This window comes from Oreochromis niloticus, linkage group LG6, assembly GCF_001858045.2.
Source record: "Oreochromis niloticus isolate F11D_XX linkage group LG6, O_niloticus_UMD_NMBU, whole genome shotgun sequence".
NCBI lineage: Eukaryota > Metazoa > Chordata > Actinopteri > Cichliformes > Cichlidae > Oreochromis > Oreochromis niloticus.
In genome coordinates, this window is record NC_031971.2 from 22,020,983 (window position 1) to 22,040,101 (window position 19,119).

The 19,119-nt window shown below is 38.8% G+C and overlaps 2 protein-coding genes across 2 annotated transcripts; both read right to left on the reverse strand.

Moving 5' to 3' along the window:
• Positions 1 to 73: 73 nt before the first annotated feature.
• On the reverse strand, positions 74 to 8,693 carry chrna9a (cholinergic receptor, nicotinic, alpha 9a). The gene is made up of 7 exons (XM_003452180.5): positions 7,744 to 8,693; positions 7,422 to 7,567; positions 5,800 to 5,954; positions 5,496 to 5,676; positions 4,694 to 5,045; positions 3,485 to 4,095; positions 74 to 1,052 (listed from the first exon to the last, which is right to left on the reverse strand). Exons 1-7 carry the CDS (start codon positions 7,787 to 7,789, stop codon positions 882 to 884), a joined length of 1,662 nt encoding a protein of 553 aa, XP_003452228.1. The 5' UTR covers positions 7,790 to 8,693; the 3' UTR covers positions 74 to 881.
• Positions 8,694 to 11,594: 2,901 nt separating this feature from the next.
• Positions 11,595 to 17,122, reverse strand: rhoh (ras homolog family member H). The gene is made up of 3 exons (XM_005456878.4): positions 16,775 to 17,122; positions 15,305 to 15,534; positions 11,595 to 15,235 (listed from the first exon to the last, which is right to left on the reverse strand). Exon 3 carries the CDS (start codon positions 15,086 to 15,088, stop codon positions 14,501 to 14,503), a length of 588 nt encoding a protein of 195 aa, XP_005456935.1. The 5' UTR covers positions 15,089 to 15,235; positions 15,305 to 15,534; positions 16,775 to 17,122; the 3' UTR covers positions 11,595 to 14,500.
• Positions 17,123 to 19,119: the final 1,997 nt, after the last annotated feature.

Below are 19,119 nucleotides of genomic sequence, written 5' to 3' on the forward strand. Positions count from 1 at the left end.
TATAAAAAAAGGACAATAAGAAGGGGACAGTATTCACACACACACACCAAATAAGATTTAAACCACCACAAACTGAGCAACAATCATTTTTAATAACACAATATCAAAGGTTTATTTTTAATTGTGTCATTGAGCAAAGTGTAAATTAGCAATAAGGTAGAGTGCATCACCCTTTATTGTGAAAAAGTATCACTAAGGTCAGATAGTGTGTTAAAAGTCTTTGTGAGGAGGTAAACATTTACCATTTCTCTTCAAGTATGGAGAACTTGTAAACCAATGTCAGTTTCATGTGGCTTTAACAGCATTAACTTACATGATCTACCAGTGATAGTGTCTATAAGGACAGATGTGATTCATCATAGGCTGTGACGTCGACATTTACACTGATTCAAAAGTATTTCAGGTTTTCCTCTTGGTGCTCCCTCCCACATCGTAACCAACTCTGGAAAATAGCATCCTCTGGTTGCTTAAAACGTAAGGCAAGAAATGTAATGCCTATAGCTGGATGTTTGGCTGTTAGCTCATCAATAATAGAGTCCATGCATGTTCAAGGCAAGGCCTAGATTGTCTTACTGCTCCACTGCTCTGTGACACATGCAAGCAGATCTTACATAAACTAACCGAGAGGCTTTCTGTGCACACGTGTGGTTAAATGGATGATTTGCATGCAGTGACCTCGTCTTCTTTACGTCAAAACAAGACAAAAACCCCAGACAAACACTCACATACATGCACACAAACACACAGACACACACAATACTGACATGAAACACGGTTTTCTTGCAGACAAAATAGTCTTCATTTGTCTCACGTTGCATTAAGGTCGAACAGAGGTGTAACAAGACTGGAGGTTTAGTGTTGATGAAAAGAAGAAGAAGCTATCAAGACGCCTTGGCAATGATGAGAATGCTCATGAGGAAGACCATGACGAAAAAGATCCACATGAAAAACCGATCCATCACCTTGGCAACCTTCTTCCACTCTGCTACCTTGATGCACGTGGCTCTCTGCTCGCGGAAACAGTTTGCAATGTACTCGATGTTCTTAACCACCTGAAGAAAGGACAGATGGACACTTAAAGGTTATTTATATAACATCCAGAAAGCCATTGCTGTTAATGACACTTGTGGCCATTAGACAAACTGCAGTCTATTAAGTTTCTAGAATTTACATGACAGCAAGAGGTACATACGAGACCGTTCAGCACTGTCATGTTGCAGTGTTGCATTTGCTGTATGTCCTTTATGCTTTAACACAAGCAAGTCTCAGCCATCTTGAAATGCTTTCAGACACTTAGTTTGAAACATCGTCTAAATTTAATTTAATTTTAAAGGACACCAGGGCATGAGAATACATCACCAGTGAAATCTAATGAAAACACTTTTAAAAAATTGCTGGCTTTCCCCCCAAATAAGGTTTTTAAAAAGATTTTTTCCCTGGAAGTTTTACTACTATCAGTGCTGTCAGGTGAGTCCAATGTCTCCTCCTTATAATCTTCCTCATTTTTCCCCCTTTTCTGTGGGAAACAGTTTCTTGCTTTGTACCTTTGCTTTTATTTATTCTTGGATAAACACACAGTCGGACTCAACACATAAGTTGCACCATGGTTTACATTGGCTGATGAAGCATTTTGGTGTGCATATGCATAAAAAAGGTTTACAAGCTATTTATAACTTTGCTGATAAATTAATTTACTGATTAAGCCATTTAAAATGATCCAGATTACCAGCCATGGTAGCCCTGAGTCTGAATAAATTAGCACTACATTAGATAGTTAGGCAGGCTAAAATTAGCCTGCTAGCCAATGTTAGCAACAATTCCAAGTGTTAAAGTGGACTGGAACTATCCGGTTATGATGTTCCAGCATTTCCCAGGATGCAGCCTAACTGCTCATCTGCTTGTTACCAGTTGAAGTTCAGGGTCTTGCTGCTGGGGTCAGCATTCACTCAGCTTTCACTCTGGATTACTGACTAGCTTAGCGTTAGCATGTCCTCTTGGCAGATGCTTTCATAAAATAAAGTTGTGCTAGCAGCATAATGTGGTTGTTTCTGTTCTGGATGCAGTTTTCCACTTTATCATTTATTTCGTCCTTTTGTGCAATAATAATAAAATAAATGTCCATATCTACGCTCTAGACTGTCGCTATTTTCCTCCTCTGATACGCAAACTGAAATGAGTTGATTGTAATACGAGTGCAAGAACCAACAACGGGATCGACGATAGGTAGCCATGCTAACAATTTTAAGAATTTGGACTATTTCTACAGGAAGCGGTTCTTGATTCCTATCCCTAATGCTGTAGTCTGGTGTTGCTTCTTCCTGATAACATGGAGATGCTTGCTTAATATAAAGAAAATCATATCATCCGAATTCCCACTTACACCCTTGACATATTATTTTTTTTTCCTTCTCAGCACTGTGTTTCTAAATCACGCACAATTTTTTTTTAAAATCAGATATTGGATCAATGCTTCATCCATGAAAATACTGGGAAGTTTAGTACAGATTAATACTGGATAAACTGGTTAGTTTGCAGTACTGTAGTGAAGTTTACAGTGATGCAATATGTTGGACTGGTGCAGGGTAGTCTGTGGCATTCATGGTCAGTGTAGGGTTACATCAAGACATCAATTTATATTTAAGCTGATCAGCTTACATATTGTTCAATTCAGTTAAATCCCAAAGGAAAGTAAGTTTCAAATCAGCAGGAACACAGTATTAATGGTCTATATGCAAAAACCAATCTACTGGAACTCACAATACAAGCTTTGTAGTTCATTCAGAAGTAGCTTGAAATTTCCAGGTGTTTACCCCCCACATTTTTAGATAATATCTAAAACAAAAAATAAAATTGACTTATCTAAATCTTCCTGGCATTTTCTTTCCAGTGGCAGAAATTAGCTTCTAAAGTTTTATGTGTCTATTTCTAGGTGGTTTCCCTAGGTTGCACAACTACACCAGATATTAGGGTTTCCCCTATCTGACAAATCACAGTTTAACCCCTGACCAACACAAATGAATTTCTGACTTGCCAACATAGCAGCTAGCTCACTAATCTTAGTTTGTTTCCTCGCTAGCATTTTGAGAGAAAAATACTCATTAATTGATCACTCATTGGTTTCTGTCCTTATCTGGAGTTTCTTTTAGAGTTTATGCTGTGATGAAACAAACTGTTTTGTGGTTTGTGCATTTCCTTGTTCCTTGCCAGGTATTGTTCCGTAATGGCAAAGGGGCAGAAGAGAGACACTGAGGGAGGGATCATTAAAATGAAAATAACTCCATATTGATTTCCTCTGAAAATCCTTCCCCATTCGCCAAGTTCACAGGCTGCAAAGGGCAACCCAAACACATGGAGAAGATGTCATTTTACCACTCACACACTGGCAATAAAAAATATTAAACATATAAAAGTGCTACATACCGCTTCTAAATGAATATTAGTTGCATTTAAAAGTAGTAAAGGATAAAACAGCATGAAGTGTCACCTGTTTATGTTGGATACAGGGGCAGCAGCAGGGACAGGCAGGGACTTGAATCTTCTCTGAGGAATAGAGGATCTGCTCCTTAAACCCCCCATTTAGGTGTTGGAGGTGCAGTGGATGTCGAGGAGCCTGGTAATCTAGTTCATCCCTCCTGATGTGGTGGTAACGCTGAGTGGGCTCATGCTTTGCGTCACCCCTCTCCAGCCTGGAAGCGTGATTGTTATGGTTGTTGTAATGGTGATGCCTGCTGTTGGTGTTGCCGTTTGCTTGTCTTTTGTGATGGTTTTTGTGATGATGTACGCCATTGCCATTGCTGTACTTGTATGGATCACTGTCAGTATAGTAGAACCCATCATGGAAGCGGTCGTCATGGTAGCAGCTCTTATCACCCATTGGTTCCTCTGGGTAGAGCGGGGTCCTCTCGCTTTCTGGCGTGGTGCAGTTCTCCCCGACTTCATAGACAAAGAAGATTTTTGACATGTAGTCAATGATGAGCACCTTAGCCCAGTAAGGGACTGGTTTGGCTTCAGCACCACAGAAATGAATGTTCATGATGAAGATGGTGAGAGAAGTGGATGCTGTGATCATAGTCATGGTGGCAATGTAGTACTTCCCTAAAAAGGAAGATAGAAGAAATTACAGATTTATAAATGGAGTCAGACACAATCTATCTATTAAAAAGTTTATAAAAAAAAATAATAAATACATAAGGTCAAGTTTATAGGTAGCTTAAAAGTAGGTAACACTGGTTTATTTAGAGAGTGGACTCTGGCAGACCACGGAGTTAAGCAAAGCTTATTACTTTGTTTATGTAAAAACATAACATTCAAATGGAAATGGATGCCAATTACTTATTTTGCAAAATCTAGTATTATATTGGGCTTAATATTTATAAATAGGAGGCGTAACCAGTGTTGGCTCCAAGTTTGTCTCCATAACCAGAAATACTTTCCATCCAGTTACATGGTTATAAAAAATAATTACTTTTAAAAATATGTATCTTAAGACAACATCATGAGATACCATGTAAAATTTTAATATATAATCACAACACTAAGTAACCACTAAGGGCCTCATGCATAGTTATGTGTAAAATCAGTCAAAATTTTGACCTTGTGCTTCATATTTCTGAATGAATTTTTATTATTTTGCAAGAAGATTCTGGTGGGTATGACTTTCTACAGTTTCCATACTTCCATAAATAATTCAGACCTATGTAGGGCATGCTTTCTGCAGGAGGCATGCTCTCAGCCACCAACAACTGGAACACAGTGAGCGCCAGCAGAACCGTCACCCCCAAGGAAACTTTCTCCCCCGAGTCGGCTGGAAGGTAGAAACCCAGTGGGGCCAGGAAGGAGATGAGGAAGCAGGGGAGGAGCAAGTTGAAGATGTAGAAGGAGGAGCGCCTCTTCAGGAGCAGGGTGTAGGTGATTTCAGTGTAAGGATCGGAACAGCAGCCATACATCATGACGTTTCTAACCGCTGGCATGCCGTGACACTCCCACTCCACGTTCTCCACAAAGTCAGACAGGTCCCCGGTGTCCATGCCCAAACTGATGTCCACCTGTGTGGAGAGCATACAAGAGCACGATGAAAAGATGTCCGAGAAATATGTGCAAACAAGTAGAACTATGATGATGAAATCATGGTAAAACCAAGAAAATGAACATTTAAATCACAAAAAAACAACACCCAACACAATAACTTAAACCCAGTGTTGCAAATTACAAAATCATTCCACCCTGGAAAACAACAGTTCAAAGAAAAGCCCAAAATTACCACAATGAGTGTATTTAAACTTCTGCCACAGCTGTATGGAGAAATAAGCTCCTTAAACATCTACTTTAGCACATTTTGCTTGTGTTCATTTTGTCACTCAGTAGTGTCCATGAGTGTTTCCATATTTTCTATCACTGAGTTCAGCAGTGAGAACATACTGATAAATATTTAAGACGCTATGTGTTTGTCAGCCTGTGGCCTTCTTGCTCTGCATGCTCCCTGTGTGCAGACACACCTGGTTTCCATTGTAGGTCCAGGAGCCAAATGTGAGATTGCATTGCTGCCAGTCAAAGGGGAAGTAGGCGACGTTCACCACACACGTGCTCTTTGTGATGGCCGGAGAGTCCCAGATGATCTCTCCGTTGTAACGCAGCTTCACGTTAGTGTTGGATGGACCTGACGACTCCTCATCTGCTCTACGTGGACAAAAAAAAGAAAGAATGGGTGAGCTCGATCAGATGCACCTTTTCCGTTTGATTAACTATAAAAATATGATTCCTCGTCTTCTTTCTGTTCTTCTCTCTTTGTTTGTTGCTGACTTGTTATAGAGGACAATGTCGGGCTTCCAAACCAGGTCACTGGGGATGTTGATCATTTCTAGGTCATCATATTCCTCCTTGTCCCACTTCAGGTAGGCATCATGCCAGACCTGCCTGATCCACAGGTATGTGGTTAACACCTGATTCCTCTCATCCTAAACACACAAACATAGACACAGTGACAGTCCCTAGATTCATGGCTCCCACAAACGGAGTACATTTGAAGACTCCTACTTTATACTACATTATCCTGAGTGTGGTCCTCACACCATCCTCGCTGAAAGGCTGTATGCTGAAACCCACATTTTATCTGTAGCTCTGAAGATGTGACCAGTGGAAGTAAAAAACGGTCTGTGAAAACAGCCTCTTTGTCAGATCTGAGAAAAGGCCTATGAAGGTTAAATGATCTGGGTTTCCCAGCTAGTGCTTTTAGAAATGTAAATTTGTTACTGAATGCTTGAGTTTCAAACTGGAGGCGTGGAGTTTCATAACAGCCAGTGAGGGTCTAACACAGCAGGCTGCAGGGTGGTATAAAGGGACCTAAGTGTGGGAACCATGGGGTTTGGTGGGTGCTTGGCATTTGGAAATTGCAAATTCTTCAAATTAGCATAAATACGATTATATCTTTATTCAGTTGCAACATTGCTTATCTTCATTCTGACAACCGCAGAGCAACCTCAGCACTAAAACATACACGACTGAGTGTCAAAAAGATGGAGCAGTTGAGTATTTTTAATTGCATTAGTCTGCATAGGCATGCCTAATAAAGTGGAGGCTGAGTGTATGTGAGTTATTACCACTGTACAATAAATCATCTGAAACATGTTACAGGAAAATGTGACTGTCAGCTGCTTCTTAAATTTCTTATCTTTACAGCTCAGATTGTCATCAGATCAATGTAAAATGTTACCGCATAATAATTCTTTATTGTTAATATAATTCTTTCTTAATATATTAATATATTCTTATTTGTTTTTTATTACACACCATCTTAACCCTTAACACCTACTGAAGCATATTAACTATATGGATTTTTCTGGGTTTTTAGGACTTTTGCATCATCAGTGGGATTTTTTACTCCTCTGAAAATCCAAAATAAATTGCATAATACATCTTTAAGCAATAAATTTGAGGGGGGAAAGCCAGATGTAGAAAATATGACACAAATTAAGACTCATATATTTAATTTTTTATTGTCTGCAATGGTTTCATTGTTCAGGCTTTAAAGGGTTAAAGTGAAACCTCGGCGTAATGCCACTCTGGATTTTATTGCAAAAACTGTGCATGTCACTGTTAAAATGTTGCAGGTGTGGCCAAGCAGTGATCAAATCCACACAATGTTTCTTCTAATATAGCAGTCATCCCACAGTTTGAAAAGGGAACAAATACACCTAGCTATTGTTAAATGAAATTAAATTTAAAAAACTACAAAATACCTTAATTTTTTTCTCCACATTATATATTCTCCTGCAGGCTTTTAAAGAAAGGGTGGCTTGGATTTGGACATAGGCGTCCCAGACTCGTATTGAAAAGTTTAAGTAACATAAGGGGGCGTCCACAAACGTTTATTGTGTGTGCGGTTAAAGGCTGATAAAGCATATTTGAGCTTCCTCTCTACTCACCATATCTTTGATCTGTGACAGGGTGATCTGCAGGGAGACATTGAGGGCTTTGTCTGTGTCCTCTACGGGTCTCAGAGCATTGGAGTAGTTCTCCATCAGGTCGTTTAGAAGTTTATGGGCATAATGACCCTGAGCACAATGGGACACTGAGGAGCAACACACAGAAAGAGAATGGAAGGCTGCACTAAACAGAGAGAAGGAAACTGTATAGATGATGAAGAGTAACAAATCTAACTTGGCTTATTAAAGCAAACTCACGCCTCAGCAGTGCAACAGTTAGTGACACCTGCAGCATTAAAATGAGCCATCATGGAGAACTGACCTCGCACCAAAAGGCTGATCCAAACCATCAGCGATGCCTTCCTCATTCTTAACCGGTCACAGGCCCAAGGATCAATTATTCAGCAAAGCAGTCGCCGGGACAGCCTGTGTCCTAATCCAGCGTCACTCGATTCTGATCTCCATTCTCCCTCGCTGAAGCCGAGCCAGCCGAGACCACAGAAAATTCTCGAAATCTTACATCCTGTCAGAAGCTCTCAATGCTTCGCTAGTTGTTAGTCGCTGTTCGTCTCTGTCACTGTCTCTCTGTGTGTGTAATCGCTACTGGAACAGGACCTGGGGCACACACACACACACATACACGCACACACAATCACACATGCATGCACACACAACCACACAAGCACTCAAACACAGGTACAGGTGCAGTATCACATAGCACACATGCACTGGGTGAAATGCGATGCCTGCAGCCCCATCCACTCCTGTACATGACCACAACCAGATGTATGACACACACGCTCATGCACACACACACACACACACACACACGCACACACTGAACACTACTGCGTTACACAGCTAATGACAAATGTCAGTCACACACATTCAGTGTATCTCAGTGACACTTTCTTACCCATGTTCATGTCATTTAACAGGAACACTGAGGATGTGAAACGAGTCATACATTTCAGATGACAATGAATTTTACACAGATCCAGGTCTCACTCTGTAAACAGGAATTTAATAACATGGCAACAGATCAGCCACTGAGAGCAGATTTCATCTTCAGCTGTTGGGGAATCTACACCTAATAGAGCTCTGTAATACCAGCCAACAGTCGTGGCATCTTTAACACTTACAGTAAAGTACTGCTTCTATGTTTGCTTGAATCTGACTGATTGATTCTGTTCTCAGATCTTCTTGTTTTGTGTACTTATACAATATATAAATACAATATATGAGCCGAGTTTATTTAAAACATAGTCCAAAAAGTGAAATTATGATCATGTATTCAGAAATACAACTACTTAAAATAAATACAGTAAGAAAAAAGGAAAAGAAAGGTATTAGACAAGCATATTTATTGGAAGAAAATGTAAAAACAAAACAGAAAAACTGTAAAATCTCACAGTCTGCATCTATGAAACAGAAAACAAAAACCTCAGCGTCAGTAAAAAGATGCTTAAAAAAGTGATTATTGTCTAAGGAAATGAAACGTGAAGCTAACTTTCATTTATCGCACAGCGTAAAGATGCTAAAGATGGCAGACGGCTGTAGCTTATGTAAATGTGAAGCAGGGCAGATCTTAAAGAGAACAAGAAATGCCAATTAGCTTTATTCACAAAGTCTAAAACCTCAGCACTTGTTCAGTAATGCAGAAAATTAGGACAGGTTTCACAACTCTCTCTAGCTACAGAATGCAGAAGCACTTATCTGTTTATTCTGAAATACATATAAACTTAACTTCGGAAATCAACATAAATCATTCATTTGAACTTTGTGCTAATTTGTGCACACACAAGATAAACATTATTAATATAAAAACAAAAACAGAAGCTCACATTTGAAAGTATTTATTTAATGTACATCAGTGCACCCGTTACGTCCGGTTAAGTCCAATACTGTTTAAAAACGGATCCTGTTGTCCTGGAGTAAACAAATACTTCTGAATGATGGGAAAGAAGGATTAAGGAAATGTCAGTAAGAATTGTTACTGACACAGTGTTACTGTCTTATTCTGCAGAGAAGTGTGCATGGTGATGTGATGTGTTAATGTGTCACTCAGTTTCTGTGGTACTGAGCTCGTATAGGACAGGTGTTTCCTGTGTGTGCATGCGTACGTGCATGCGTGTGTGTGTGTGTGTGTGTCTGTGAGGAAGGAACGTGTGAAATAGAAGACTTAGAGTTTGAGAAAGTCAGCTTTTTAAACCATTCCTTATCTTCATTTCAGTGTTTGGTTCACTGTGTGCTGCCGGTACGTGCGTGTGTGCGTGTGTGTGTTTGTGTGTGTCCGTGAGTGTGTGTGTGTGTGTGTGTGTGTGTGTGTGTGTGTGTGTGTTTGTATGAGAGCAAAAGAGAGAAAAGGGGGAGATAAAGACAAAGACATGGGCACAGAAAACTCAAAGAGCAGTGGTTTGGTGATAACTGAGGAAAATATGTATAACCTGATTATCGCCCTCCCACAATAATGAGCAAATTCTTGGTAACTGAGCTCATTTGCAGTAAGAAAAGCACTTTGATCTGAAATATTCTGTCTGATAATATAATAAATGATTTTGTATTGCCAGATCCCATCAAATATATAAACAATTAACAGTTAACTAATAATGTCTAGCGAGAATTGTTTGTGTAGCCAACGCGTGACTTTACTTTTCACCCCTGTGGTATAGAGCTCAGATCAGTTAACCACATTATCGCACTGGAAAGGCCCCCTTTTTTCCCAGAAGTGATTTTGGCTCGTTGAAAAACAAAGGTTAAAATATTAAGATAGTTATTTACTTTTAGCTGCGTTTAGTTTTAGGGATGTGTGATGACTTACTGTCATACTGACTGAGGTCACTACAGCCTGAATACCACAGGAAGAAGGCTGGAAAGTACTGAGAGGTGGTTTGTTACTTTTGGCCTTTAATTGAATTTCTCACCAGAATTGTTGAAAGTCAGATTGTTGCGTCATTTAAAAAATGCAAAAATAAGGACAAATACATTTATTTCTTCTCGTTTTTTTAGTAAACCTGGTGAAAATCGAGTCTGTTGAAGTCAGTTTTTAAATATGCTGCTTTTTTTCTTTCTTTTGTGCAATACTGTAAAAAATGGAAACGAGTAGCTGATTTTCCTGTAACAGTAGTGCAAGAGCTTTGGAATAAAACCTAAGTTAAATGCATTCATTGTCATTAATGTTATTAGCGACACTTGTGCTTATGAAATGTCCTCCAAGGCATATGAGAAAGAAGCACACCCACCACTGTCTGACTATGAAGTGGCTTGGCTGCATACAGTTGTGTACACCACCAGTGTGTGTGTGTGTGTCAGAGAGGCAGAGAGAGAGACAGAGGCATACAGCGACACAGAAGACAAGGATAAGGTATTGTGGTAGCTGTGGCAGAGAGCACATTGAGAGATGAAAGCTGTGACCACAGCAGGCTGTCAAACACACTGAACTCTTAAAGTCAAGCATTTCTTATTTGTCACTTATAAAACTGCCGACATGCATCGAAGGCATGTAAAATGTCCTTTTACAATTTACATTTATCGTCAGATACATTTGAACATGTGACGGCATCTTTGGATTACAAATACCCTTCAAAAATATACCAGCAGCAAAGTAGAAATGATGCTTTTGCTACTAAAAATCAGAAGGAAACTTGACAAGAGAGGGAAACTAAAGAGACTGGCTTAAGATTTTCTAAACTGTTTATGTCCTAATAGCACAGCAAACCTATGAATTATATGTGTAACCTTTGTACAGCTATGAAAATGAACACACAGTTTCATGTGCTGAAAAAATACACAACTTCTTACTGTTGTTTTATGCACATTTGATTCACACTTAATTACTTAAACATTTCACAAAACACTTGGCAAGAATACACAAATAATGCAAACCAATATGGTAACACATCCACATCATATCATATTTATACATTGTATAACATCTTTACAAACGTTGCTTCTATGACAATGCGTGTATCACTCCTATAAAGTCTACTGAGGACCAGTAAGTCAACTAATGTAAACAATCAATGTTAAGATCATTTGCCCGACAGAACAAACAAGTTTATTTGGCTTCGATTAGAAGATACCAAAATTAAATGAAAGTTTAAACCAGTTTGTACACTTGATTTATTTTTATTTGAAAGGCAAATACATAATGTAGCAGAAACATACATTTAATTCTGATAAACCACTTTTGGCATGGGGCTTTATTTATATTGTTAAATGTTTATTATGTGAATGAACTGAAGTCTAGTTTCTCATGCCCGTGTCATATGACACAACTTTAGCACACAAACTGATTTGTAAAACTTAATTACTTTTTTTTTACTTTTTTTTGTTAAAGTAAATGAATCAAACTCTCAAATAGTCTCAGTGGTTCATTTGTACCCCGGATAACTGGCTTATTGTACCATCGTTGATGGACTTGCAGCTTCATCAGTTTCATCTCACGCTCTTGTGTGTTATCTACAGGGAGCTATATGGTTGTCAGCACAAGCGTGTGTGCAAAAAAAACGTGTGTGTGTGTGTGTGTGTGTGTGTGTTCAAGTGAGCGGACAGATGTGTTGAGAGTCGCTGTGTGTGTTTGCACAACTTTGTCTATATTATATACAGACTATACGCTGGGATGTGGTTAGGTGTTTTTCACCATATCCTTCAAAAGTCTTCATTTGTACCTCTCATCCTCAGCAGCTCTAAACACCATATAGGACAGAGATATGTAGAGAAACAGCGGGAGACAGCGTGAGGGGGAAGGAAGAGCTCCTCTGAGCTTCGTCCCTGGTGCTTTGCTGTTCCTGGTTGTCCTTTTTTGTAGACTTTCATTTAGTTAAAATAATAAAGTTTGGTTTAAACTGAAAGAAAATCGTTTCATACAAACTAATTATTTCAGCCATACATGTCGTTCTCTGATGTACGTGTCTCACCCCTCATGTTTAGGACAAGTGATGATGTATTGACGGCATTTAAAATCTAAATGTTCACAGTGTCAATAACTCGTATATCAAAATACTGAAAATTATTCTCTTTGCCTGCTTTTGCAGAGTTACCGTTACAGACTATATCTTATGTTTTGACTTGAAATGGAGCTTTAGACGAGTAGTTTTCTCTGTGTGTGTTGATTTTAATTGATTTTACATACAACACAAAATACATACAATATCAAAATCTTGTAATTTTTTTGACAAGCCTGACATTTTTGGCCTTCGCACTTGACAGTGTGAAGGCCTTACATAAACACCAGAAGGTATTTCTAATCATACCGCTTCTGCGTATATCAGCTTACACTGATACGAGTGCCAAAACCCACAGGAGCAAGTTTTAGGCTAAATAAATAAATCTAATGACTTGAATAAAGTTTTTATAATATGCATATTATTCATAATTTATTTAATCATACAACAGTAACATTAACATTTTTCTGCACATCACTCTGCAATAGTATATATCAGACAGCTACTACAGTTATATAAACCACACATCTCATCCCATTCATTAGATGGCTGAGTATTAAAGGTCTGAGTCCTTAGACGTCTAAAGACTGCAGACGAGCATTGTATGCAGAACATGACACATTAAGTCAAGCCCTTATATGGAAGCTCATTGGTGTTCAGATCTTTTTCAAATCCGCTTGGTGGGCTTTATTTTTTTTATTTTTTTTGTGATCCAGCACTCTACTGAAAGCCAGTATATACAAGTCTTTTTGATTGGTTGAAAAAGCTTTCCTCAAACAAAGTGTTTTTAACATCATTATCATTAGTTTGAAGAAATAACCAAACATTTTATAGTTTGAAACAGCTCTTTTCAAAATGTGCTGAAAAAATATAAAACTTCTTACTGTTTTTTATACACTCTGATCCAAACTTCCTTTGAGTTTAATTGCTTCCATATTTCATAAAACACGTGTTAGGGATACACAAAACATGCAAAACAACATAGCAACATAAAACACCGGCCACACGATATACACTATATGTATATAGTGAAGTACAACATGTTTACAAAAGTTCCCATCATATTTTGTGGCACTGCATTCAAATTTGTGTTGATTTGCTGTAATCAAAGTGAAGATTATTCGCCTTACATGACAAAAAATGCGAGGCAAAGATTTAAGTTTATTTGCCTTCTTCTAATGGCAGGCAAATAAACTTAAATCCAATGCAATTACACCTAAAACACCAAAAATGACTGAATATCTGACACTCAAAGTAACATACACTTCCCAGTGGCTGGCACATTTGTTCAGCCCTCCGCTATGAGTAAAACTGTACAAACACACTGAATGTTCACATAAATGGAAGTTGTAGTCAGTGTGTTAAAACCTTAGTTGTTCCAGAAATCAAATACACGCACGCACACACACAATAGTGGGGACATCTTTTTTTTATATATATTTTCTGAGTAGAGGTTTTTTTTTGTTTGTTTTTTTTAAATACACATTGCGTGATTTCAATAAAAATAAAAACTGTTTTTTTTTATTTAAAAAAAAACCCTCACATGTAAAAATGCAAATATAATCTTGAGAACATTATGCAACATGTATGCATTTCTGTCAACTGTTTGTTGACTAATTAACACTTGTTTTCTGGTAATATCTAATCAAATTTAACTATATATACGAGTACGTTCAGCCCAACATGGTAAAATATTCTCATTTGGCTCTTTGAGCTGACACAATATCGTTTTCTTGGTATGTTAAATAACTGCTGAGAAACAGCAACACAAGCATATCATTATTTACTTCATCCCTTAAATAAAATGTCTCTAGGGTTTTTATAGACGTTATCCTTGAATTAAAGCTTTAATTAAAAAAAAGTCCTTCACCAAAAATGCCTATTCTTGAGGACATGTATGGGTAAGTCAAACATATGAATCAGAGTCTGTTAGGTTTTCAGTCAGTGTAATCTCAGTTTAAATACTGATCCAGTTTAGGAGGGTCTTGTGGGGAGGTTAGTGAAAAAGAAGTTTATTAAAGAAATCCTAATTTGTGTTCTTGTACCCCTACAACACCAACTGAGTTTGAATAATATGTTTAAAAGGATCATCTGATAAAAGGCTCAGGAGCTCACAAAATCAAGGTGAATGGGTCAAAAGACCTTACACTGGTTCATGCTGAACATGCGTCTTCTGGCCTGTTTCTTGGCCTGGTTAACAACCGTCCGCACAGCGTACTCAAACACCTGCTGCACACCGCGGTTGCTTAAGGAGGAGCACTCCAAATAGCCTTTAGCCCTAACATCTTGAGCCACATGTTTACCCTCTGTTGGTGTGATGCATGTGCCCCGGTGCCCACCCATTTCCCTCAAGTCTGTCTGTGTTGCCACAACCAGCACCGGTACCCTTGGCAAGTGTTGTCGAACCTCATTGATCCACTTGTTCTGGACACTGGCGAGAGAGTGGGGGTTAGCCACAGAGAAGCAGATTAGGACGACATCGGCCTGCTGGTATGATCTTGGTCGGATCTGTTTGAAGCTGTCATTGCCAGCCGTGTCCCACAGCCCCAGGCTGATCTGGATACCGTCCATGTACACCTCCACCCCTGTGTTGTCAAACACTGTGGGCTTATAGGTGTCAGGGAAAGTCTCTGAGGTGAAGCGGACCAGAAGCGCCGTCTTTCCGACTGCGCTGTCCCCGACTAGGACGCACTTAATCGACATTTCCGGAAAGCCATTCATGATTGCCTCCGATTATTTCCCTCCTTAAGTTGCTTGGCCTAACTTTTTTGTTTTGGTTTAGAGGGACGGAAAGTCCGCAAGGCAGACAAAAGCACTGATCAGTCTGTGTGCTGTACTTCCGTATCCAGGCGGTAGTTTTGTGTAGCCCTGTTTGGAATAAGCTTCATTAATAGATGCTCTACTGCAGTGGTCATTCAGTTTATTGAAGGGACTTACAATGTGTCTCCTCTCACTGACAATAAGTGTGTACAGGCAGCTCTTCTCCAACAGACAGATTTATATATACGCTTCGCATAACCTCTTAGATCTTCAGGCCATCTCAGCTCGCCTCACTTCCGCATTATGTGCGCAGGAGCTGGTCAGGTTCTGGTCCTTCTCTCTAACCATCTTGAAGATCCTCCTTTTTGTTAGGCAGGTCTAATCTCGGCACTGAAGACCAAGATTTGCTGGGGAAGAGAGATGAAGACACAGCATTTTAAAAACAAGAGGTATCGGAGAGCCCCTAGAACAGTTTGTTCAGCTGAAGCTTCATTTGCACGTCACTCTGTACGTCTGACGAAGTCTTCGCCTACAGCGTGCAGTCTAACGTGCAAGATACTCTTAAAACAATATGTTTGCACGAGAGAAAGGATCAGAAAGAAGATGATATGAAATAGGAGCTCAAACAATCAAGCTGTCAACCGCTTGAGTCATGTATGTAGAAGATGACGCTCACTTTTGCTTTTTATGATAATTTTAAGTATAAAGATTCAATTCTGTGTCAAAGTTCTGATTAAAACACGGAAGTAAAGACTGCTGTGTTTGGGCGTGACACAGAATTCACAGCTTTATCCTGTAAACTTTAACAGGTGCTCACAAATAAAATCTCCGAACTCTCAAGCTCACATAAAAGATCCACCTTGCGTGTCTCCTTTCTCGAGTCTGCAGTTTATACCACAATCTGACATCTGACCAGGGGTGAGGATGTCTCAGTTTAACAAGGTGACAAACATGAATCTTGACAACTAATGACCCAGTTTAACAAAATCTACTGGTAGCTCTTCATTATTCACTTTTAAACTGACGGTTTTATTAAAGCAAGCAGCAGACATACCAAGTGACAACCTCAAAACCACCTGCCATGTCACACAGTCATCCAAAATGGAAAGCCCTGCGTAACGCAGATGGGACGCTTTAATCAGTGGTTTTTCCACAGCTCATTTCTCACTAAATTATCTCACTAAAATAATTTTTTATTTGATTCTGTCTGTGGTCAGAGGAAATGATGTAAGCCATTTACTAAAGATAGGAGAAAAAATGCGACCAATTTGTTAAACTAGTGAACTGTCCTACCATCCTCATCCTCACACAGTGTAGCTATAGTTTAATGTAAAATTTTACAAAACATCCATAGTTCTTATCGATTTGCACTTCTCAGATTTCAGGAACACACTTTAAAGAGCTTGTTGGTTCAGTTTTAAAGTTTGACTGCTTAAAAACAAAAAACTAAAACAAAAAAAATAATTTAAAAAAAACTAATAACGACCTTTTTAATTTCTAAAAGATTATCATTTACATAATTAACTGATTGTTAAATTTCAGAACTGAATAGAAAATCTGGGTCATAAAGGCTTCAGATACACGATGTTGTATCAAGACAAAGAGAAAGAGAAAGATAAAGGCGAGACAGAAGATGGTTCGGCCTACCTTTCTTGTCAGTCTTCTCAATCTTTAACGGGCGGATGCTGGCTGCTGCCGCCTTTGTAGACTTCACAGAGCTGGTAAAAATCACTCGTTAAACTCCCAAAAGGCCCCTCTTATTAATCATAAGAAGCCGGCCCGCTTTTTTGTTTAAACGCCCCTGCCACGGACGCTATTAATTAGGACAAAAACGAGTCGAGATATTGAGGCACCTTCCTAAATAATTGTCTGGTATGCACCGAAAGGAAGTGAGAAAGTACGAGAAAAGTCAAGTCAATTGCATCCGCTTGCTGGAGTGTGGAGGTGTGACTGAGTCTACTGCTCGCCTCCCCCACAGCAGCTGTGCCGTGCGTATCACTTTTTTTCTGTTGTGGATTTGTACTGTTTGCTTGCAACTTTACGCACAGCTGGCGCACGCTATAAAGGGCTTTTATAACAGTGTTAACGCAGCTGAACTAGCCGCTGTGATCGCACTATGATGTGGGCAGTTATTGCAAACAAAGGGCTAAGCTGTGTTTTTTTTTTTTTTTTAATTGTCACTAATGAACGAGAAAGTGCAGTTAGGTGTATATGCTTATTGCGCCTTATATGCAGAAAGTCCGACTTATTTTCCATTTTTGATGGGAAAAAGTGGGATTTACAGCTTTAAACTATAAAGATGAAATAAAAGGCAGTGTTGGTTGAAACTGAAGTGAGTGAGTTTGAGTAATATAACAGCTCAAAGGCGATGAATTATTTTTTTATGTGCAAAAACGTATTAAATTTTTACTTTTGTTTCCACATTTTGTTAACATTGCGAGTTAATGGTAACTTTAAACTTTTACACAATGCGTTGACAATATACTTGTACAATGTACAATATGTGGACAAATTACGCAGCATATATACAGAGACAAACCCGTCAACGTGTGGACAGGAGTGCGTGTAAATGGGTGCGAGCAAGTGTTATGTGCGAATGTGTTTTACTTACAAGACTGTGCAAAAGGGAGACGATCGAAGTGATTTTTTAAAACTTTCTTAAAAATGGTTTTACCCCTCTGCGCCTCTCCGAGGCTGCGCGATACAAAAACAAACCACCATCAGGGGCCTCTCTGGCAGCAAGGTCAGCGATTCTTTGGTTAATTCGTTGAAACTGTATTTTGAACTTTGATTTACTTTCATATCTATCTGAAGAATGCACAGTGAGTAACTTGTGTCATGATACCTTAGCCTCAATTTACTTGCAACCCCAGTTTCCAAAAAAAAGATGTTGTGACATGAGTAAATGGACAGAATCCAATTATTTGACACATTTTTATACATTTACATGAAAATAGTTCAAAGACAACCTATAAACTTGTCTTTGTTGTTTTCTTTATGCCATTTCAAAATTAGTTGCCATTATTACATAAAAAGAAACAGAAACAGTGGCAACAAAGACTAAAAACGTGTTATATTCTAAAGAAAAAGAGAAGGTAACATAAACCCCACAGCTAATTAGGTTAATTGGCATTAGCTTGGTAACATGACCTGTTACACCATGACCTTTCACTGATGAGAGGCTGCTGGTTCCCCTAACAAGGTCCCCTCAATTCAGAGTTACATAGAGCACAGAAGGGGTAATCCTACTCGTTATACTGACCTAATGTAGATGTGACAGTAATGATTTAATCAGGAATGAGTAATGTTGATTACTTAATTACCCCCACCCCCATTGCTTGTGATTTGTTGGGATTGGGTTAGGATAGGGGAGGTTCAGAGGATAGGCGGGGGAGGTTTTTGCTCATGAAAAGAGGTAGTGAATGTATAAAAAGCACTGTCGTTCACAATGTATAGAGTTAACTTGTCTTTGATTTTATAAAGTATGTGTGGAGAACAAAAAAAAAAGATGCTGAGAAGTTCATGACTGAAGAGTGTGTAGAGAAATGATTTAACGAAAATGTTTTGTAGTGTAAATTTATCAAGAATTTGAGGAATTCACAATTTAACTACATGATATGATGAAAACATTCAGAGCATCTGGGGAAATCTTTGTACACGAGGCACTAGGTTAAAAACTCACAGCGCTAAATGGCCACAATCTTCAGCCAGATTTTTTTTTTTTTTAGTTGAAATTACTGCAAGGACTCAGATATTTCTGTCTACAAACAAAACTTTAAAAATTACCATAAAAACAACTAAAAAAAAACAAAGGGAAAAAAAAATCAGAATTTGAACTCGTCTTTGAAAATCATGCACACAGACTGAAGAGGAGCAGGACCACCTGGCATGTTATCTGTGCACCGATCAAAAGCGCACATACAGGATAGCATGAGCAGTTTGCACATGTGTGAAAACAGCACTGTTGCTAAACAATATAGAAGTACTGTGAA

Bases quoted from the DNA above. Each gene is read 5' to 3' on its own strand.
- chrna9a (XM_003452180.5), bottom strand. From the start codon at position 7,789: ATGAGGAAGGCATCGCTGATGGTTTGGATCAGCCTTTTGGTGCGAG. The intron at 5,046-5,495 runs GTGTGTCTGCAC...CTCTCCACACAG, and splicing joins GGACCTACAATGGAAACCAG to GTGGACATCAGTTTGGGCAT. The intron at 1,053-3,484 runs GTGACACTTCAT...TCCTTTCTTCAG, and splicing joins CCTGTATCCAACATAAACAG to GTGGTTAAGAACATCGAGTA.
- rhoh (XM_005456878.4), bottom strand. From the start codon at position 15,088: ATGAATGGCTTTCCGGAAATGTCGATTAAGTGCGTCCTAGTCGGGGAC.